General features: G+C 58.1%; 1 protein-coding gene across 1 annotated transcript; it reads left to right on the forward strand.

Annotated features, from left to right (window-relative positions):
• The first annotated feature begins 1153 nt into the window (after window positions 1-1153).
• Window positions 1154-5779, forward strand: NPPC (natriuretic peptide C). Its single transcript, XM_045559643.1, has 3 exons — window positions 1154-1392; window positions 1847-2157; window positions 5282-5779. The coding sequence occupies exons 1-2, from the start codon at window positions 1303-1305 to the stop codon at window positions 2135-2137; spliced, it is 381 nt and encodes a 126-aa protein (XP_045415599.1). The 5' UTR covers window positions 1154-1302; the 3' UTR covers window positions 2138-2157; window positions 5282-5779.
• The last annotated feature ends 211 nt before the right edge of the window (window positions 5780-5990 follow it).

The following is a 5990-nucleotide window of genomic DNA, read 5'->3' on the forward strand; positions in this document are numbered from 1 at the left end:
GCACCTCCTTCAGTTCTTGGGGTTCCAGGCTCTCAGCCTCTGCTGCCCATACAGGGGATTCCCCAGAGCCAGAAGGAGGGAGACCCCCAGCCCAAGGAGAGGGAGTTCGTGAGCAGCAGGGGTATGTGGCCGTGTCCTGACCTCTCTGCAGCCCAAACCGCCAAGTTGACCACCTGTCCCAGCTCACAGAGGCTAGCCTGGGCTCGGGGCTACGTAAAGCTCCCTTCCCAACCTGTGCAGGTGCACGGGACACCGGAGCGGACACCCCCACGCTGCGGATCCTTGGGTGGGTGCAGGCAGGGTTGGGTGCATACTGGTCCGTGCCGACGGAAGCCACTCGCCAGGTCAGACCCGGGGACGTTCTGTGCGGCTGGCCTGGGATGAGAGCAAAGTTAGAGCCACAGCGACGGGCACACGATGCCACCGCACACACGCAGGGTCCTCGGTATCTTGGATCTGCCCTCGCAGCCCTCTCGTTCCGGGCTCGCGCTCAAACACACAGGCTGGCGAAACGCTTGCGCTCCCCAGCATGGAAGACTTGTGCTCCCCCCTGCGGCCCGGAGCAAACTCGGCCCTCCCTGCGCCTCCCTCCTGGACCTCCAGCCCCATCCTCTGCCTCCTCGACCTAGCGCCGTCGATGTGGTCTGCACTCCCACCCTGGCGAGCAGGTAAACCGTGGGGCCGCAATGCCAGGTGCCCAGGGAAGAGTTGGGCAACGAGGCAGATCTGCGTGGGTTTAGGGCAGCGCCAACTTTTTGGCTGTGTGACTTTGGGCAAGTAACTTAATTCCTCTGAGCTTGTCTTTGCACCTGCAAAGAGGGATATGGATCCCTTTCAGGTAGAGCGCGTGTGGCAAGGACCCAGCGGGTGCCCAGGGCACCTGGCGCACAGACGCTCGGCATGCCAGGGCGCGCGCCAGCTGCAAACTGACTTCCCCGCGGCGCGCCGCTTTGCGGCTCCGAGTGCAGCCCGGAGCAAGCCCGCCGAGCCGCGGGATCCCTCGGGGGTGGGATGAGAGTGGGGGCCGCGGGGGCCCCCTCCCGGCCCTCGGCGCTTCCGCGTGCGCTGTGCCATTGGCCCGGGCGGCCGGGTGGGCGGGAGGATGACATCAGCGGCAGGTTGGATTATAAAGGCGCGAGCGGAGTCACGGGCTCAGAGCGCACCCAGCCGGCGCCGCGCAGCACTGGGACCCGCGCTTGTCCTGCAGCCCGGCCAGCCCGCTCGGCACGGCCTGCCCCTCTGCCCGCCGGCCCCGTGCACCCTCGCTGCAGCCGGTCTGCGCCCCTCGACCCCACCGGCACCATGCACCTCTCCCAGCTGCTGGCCTGCGCCCTGCTGCTCACGCTACTCTCGCTCCGACCCTCCGAAGCCAAGCCCGGGGCGCCTCCAAAGGTGGGTGCTGTCGCGGGGACGCCGGGCCGTGAGGGGTGTGGGAGGCTGAGGACCCGGGAGGATGCGGCGCGCAGGAGGGAGACGAGAGGGCGGGAAGGCGGCCCTCTCTCCCCCGCTCTCCCCCAAGATGCGCGCAGGTGAGAGCCAGGGAGCCCTCGAAGCCTGGACGCGGGGGGTCTACTCCCCCAGCCTCGGGAGAACGTCGACACCTGCGCAGCCCCCCCTGCCCCAGCGTGGCCAGCGGGCCAAGCGGCAAAGGAGGGGAGGGCAAGGGGCTCCCGGGGGCAGTGGACAACGGCGGCCGCGTGGCAGGTGGATGCCGGGCCAAGCTGGCCGGCATCGGTAGGGCACGCTCAGGGCTCGTGGCGCGTCGGGCTGGAGCGTCAGGGGTCTCGCAAAGTCCCCCGCGCTGCAGCCGGGCGTCGCTTCACCTGCCCTCTCTTTTCTCGGACAGGTCCCGCGAACCCCGCCGGGAGAGGAGGTGGCTGAGCCCCAGGCTGCGGGCGGCGGTCAAAAGAAGGGCGACAAGACTCCCGGGGCCAGTGGCGCCAACCTCAAGGGCGACCGGTCGCGACTGCTCCGGGACCTGCGCGTGGACACCAAGTCGCGAGCGGCGTGGGCCCGCCTTCTGCACGAGCACCCCAACGCGCGCAAGTACAAAGGAGCCAACAAGAAGGGCTTGTCCAAGGGCTGCTTCGGCCTCAAGCTGGACCGGATCGGCTCCATGAGCGGCCTGGGATGTTAGTGCGGCGACCCCTGGCGGCGGTGAGTACCACCAACCCCGGCCGCCCGGCGCTCCCGCGCGCCTCGCTCTCGCCCCTGCCCCTGGGACCCTTGCCCCTTGCGCTTCCCAGCCGGCCTTTGGGGGGGAGCCAGGCCATCCGGCATTGATGGAGTGTGTGCTAGGCATTCTCCCGCCACCCGATTTATCATCCCATTTTACAGATGAAGAGAGTGAAGGATAAAGTGGTCAGGGAACTTTGGCAAGGTCAGAAATTGCTCAGCCTGGATGAACCCACTTGGCTTTCTCCGGAGGAGTAGAAACAGGCTTGGTGGGGCCCCACCCACCCCTGCACCATAGCCAAACTAGCAGCTTTGGCCTCAATGCGCCAACTTGGGGGGGGAGGACATTGAGGGAGACCGCGGATTTGTGGGAGCAGAAGAGGAAAGGCATACCCAGGACCCCAGGGTAGGTTTGTCTGCCAGCCACGTGCGCATACTGCAGTGGCAGTGGGTAGCCAACCCCATCAGGATGGCTTCCTGGGCCTTTTGTCCCTGAAGTGGCACAGTGGAGAAGATAGCCCTCCATCTGCGCCATCAGGGGGCTCTTCCACTGGGGCATTCTGATTCTTGCCCCTTCTTCTAACCTGGCGGTAGGCAAACTAGCCTGTCCAGGGTCCTGATGCTGCTGCAGCCCTCTGGCTTCAAGTGTGAACCTCGGTGTTTGGGGCATTATTTCAGGACAAGAAAAGGAAAAGACAAATAAATCTTATTCTTTGCCCCAACCTCAAATTCAACATGTCCAGCACAGAGTTCCCACCAGCCCTCTCCCACACCCAACTTGTGCTCTGAGCTCCCTGTTTCTGGCGTGGCCTCCTCACCTGCTAGGGCGAGAGACCTCTGCCGGCTGTCAGCCCCACCAGGTGCCACATGGTGACAGTTTACTGCTGCAAAGATGCTCACCTCTTCTTCCCCCCTCTCTGTTCCTACCGCCTGCCAGTGTCCACGGAACAACAACATCCTAACTCCTGACACTGGCATTCACGTGCATGAGGATCGTGCTCCTGCTGCTTTCTAGCCTTGCCCTCCAGCCCAGCTGCTGCCATTGCCTGTCCCGCACCCTGTCTGTCCCACCCCAACCTTGGGGGGCTTGCTCTCTCCACAGAGAAAGCCTTGTCTGTGTCTAGTCTTCCCCAAGCAGGAATCAAGGGTGCCTCTCCAGGGCATTGCCTAAATCTTTTTTACAATGCAGGACACTTTTTCACCTGAGGTATAGCTTTCTGCGAACCTATTCACTCCCCATATGAACTCATGAAAAACTTAAGGGCCAAGTGCTGGCCTAAGGTAATCTAGGACCCCCAGCACCCCCAGCAGCCTCTCAGAAATGTTTGTCCATGACCAGAGGAACCTGCAGGCCCTAGCCCACAACCTCTGCCACCTGCCCTAGGTGTTACCTGGCCCCTTCCTCTCTCTGCAGTGAGACCTTGCTGGGCTGTGTGCTTCCCCCCCGATGCTGCAGAGGCTTCAGTTGTCTGTTATCTTGACTCCCCCCTGCGCAGGGAGGGAAATGATTCTGACTCGGGGGGGGGGGGGGTGTCAGCCATTGGTAGCTACCATCAGAACGTCTTTGCTCTCTTCTCTCCCGTCCAAACAATGAAGAGATGGATTCCAGGGCCCCAAATTTTCAGTTTGATTTAAGCATCAAGCTCAAACTTTCCAGTCTAAACAAATCTTAGTTATCCTTCCAGGGGGTAGTGCCTGTATGCCTGTAGGTGCCTTATTCTTGGGCATGGCTGTCTGTGGGCACGAGGGGATGGCCACATGGGTGGTGAGGAAAGCTGTGTGGACGTGGAAGAATCCAGATTGCTGAAACTTCTTGGCCCCTTTGACCAAGGGAAAGAGTCAACCTCCTCGAAGTTCTCTTAGCGTAGATGAGCACCCCCTTCCTGCACCCTTAGTTAGCCCTCTCAACTGCACCCATAGTGAGAAAGCAGAGCATCCTTGCTGTACCCACAGGCTCCTGGTGGCAAAGCCCAGGATGTATCGCTGCCTGTGCTTGAAGAGGAAGGCAGCTTAGATTTTTCACACTACTGAAAACTCTTCTGAGGTTATAGCCTTTTCGCCACTCATGGGTTGACTTGGGCTCTAAGCACCACCATAATGATTGTCCCTGATGGTTATAAGTCTTGATTATAAACACTAATGACAGAGACAGGGTGTCAGGCTGATACCTGAATGAACACTTTACCCCTGGGTCCCAAGAACATCACAGATATCTGTCATCTGTTTAAACACATGGAAGAGCCAGAGAAGGGAGTTGAGGGAGAGTTCACCAAGCCATTCTGGCCCAGGGTCCCTCTGGGCATGCTGTCCTTTGGCAGGACGCCTTTCTCAGGGCCTGTAGCACCCACCCGCGCATCCATTAGCAGGGACGGCACTCAGCGAGTACTCTCAGCCCCCAGCCCGGCGACTACTCACTCCCTAGGGCTGTGGGAGACATCAGCTCCTCTGCTTCTGAGAGGGACCCTGGACCCTTTCTGCAGCACAGCCAGCTAGGGAAGGAAGTGCTGTTTACCGGGTGGTGGCTGGGACCCAGCCACTGCCAATGCCTGATATGTGGCCCCCTGTTGAATCTTAAAGCCAACCCTGGGAGGTAGCTATTATCCCATTTTACAGGTGAGGAAAGTGACAGTCAAAGCTATCGGGGCCATCCAGGGAGTCGTGTCAGAGTTGGGATTTGAGCACGGTTTCTTTTCTCCTTCCCACCGCAGTCACCCAGACACGTAAAGCAGAGGCAAGCGCCTGACTGAGGGTCCGTGTAGTGCAAAAGGGATGGGGGAGTTTGCATTCTCTTTCCCTCACTGTGCCTCACCGAGTGCCAAGGGCACAGCCTGTAAGTGTGACTGAGGGGGAGGAGGAGGGCTGGCAGGCATCCTGGTTCCACCAGCGCTGGCGCGGGCACAGCAGATCGGGGCCTGGAAAGCGCCGGAGGGAAAGGCCCCTTCCCTCTACAGGAAGACCTTTGTCAGGGCCCTGTGGGGCAAAGGTGGAGGGACATTGCTCCTGCTGTTGGGGGGGAGGGGAGGAAGGTTCTAGAACTGCCCTACAGGCTGGGCTTTCTCAGCTAAAGGGCCAGAACTGAGTGTCCCGTGTCCACTCTGTGTTTCAGGATTGGGAACTGGCTCTGTTGTGCTGAGGTCATCCTTGGTCATCAGCCTCCAGCATCTGGAAACACCTCCAACGCAGTGTGGCTTTTACATTTCTTTTTTTCCCCTGGTACTGGGAGTACACAACACCAGCTGTTCTATTATTATTTAGGGAGGGGGGTGTGATTTTATTGTTTGGGGTTTTTTTTGAAAATGAAAAATAAAAAGTTATATATTATATATATATTATATACATGAAACACACACCTACACCGACTTGATGACAAGGGACAGTTTTTAAGAGACTGACAAAACCAGCTGTAAAACATTGCTGTTTGTAAATTCATGTCATGCATAAATGTATTTATGTTGTAAAGCTATTTATATTGTTTATAAAGAGATATTTATAAAAATTTTATTTATGTAACTAAATGAAAGAAGTCAATCATTGTAATGTTTTTGTCCTAACTAGTTGAAAAATGTAAAAAAAAAAAAAAGTCATTCCATGAACATCTTGAAAACTGTCTTTATTTACTTGGTGCATTTATTTTTTAGGAATTAGCATGAGGCAGAGGGAGAATGTGAAGACCAGGTGTTTGCCTCCAAGTAGATCGAACAGCCAGGTTCCCAATTCCGGATTTATTTGTATCAGAATCCCCTGGGGAGCTTGCTAAAAAGGAGGTTCCTGTCCCCATTCACCTTCTGATCTACCGAATCAGAGTCTCCCAGGAT

This window comes from Lemur catta, chromosome 8 (assembly GCF_020740605.2).
Source record: "Lemur catta isolate mLemCat1 chromosome 8, mLemCat1.pri, whole genome shotgun sequence".
Classification (NCBI taxonomy): Eukaryota; Metazoa; Chordata; class Mammalia; order Primates; family Lemuridae; genus Lemur; species Lemur catta.

Excerpts from the sequence above, each read along its gene's own strand:
- NPPC (XM_045559643.1), top strand. The coding sequence starts at position 1,303 with ATGCACCTCTCCCAGCTGCTGGCCTGCGCCCTGCTGCTCACGCTACTC. Across the intron at positions 1,393-1,846 it reads AGCCCGGGGCGCCTCCAAAG|GTCCCGCGAACCCCGCCGGG; the intron begins GTGGGTGCTGTC and ends TTTCTCGGACAG.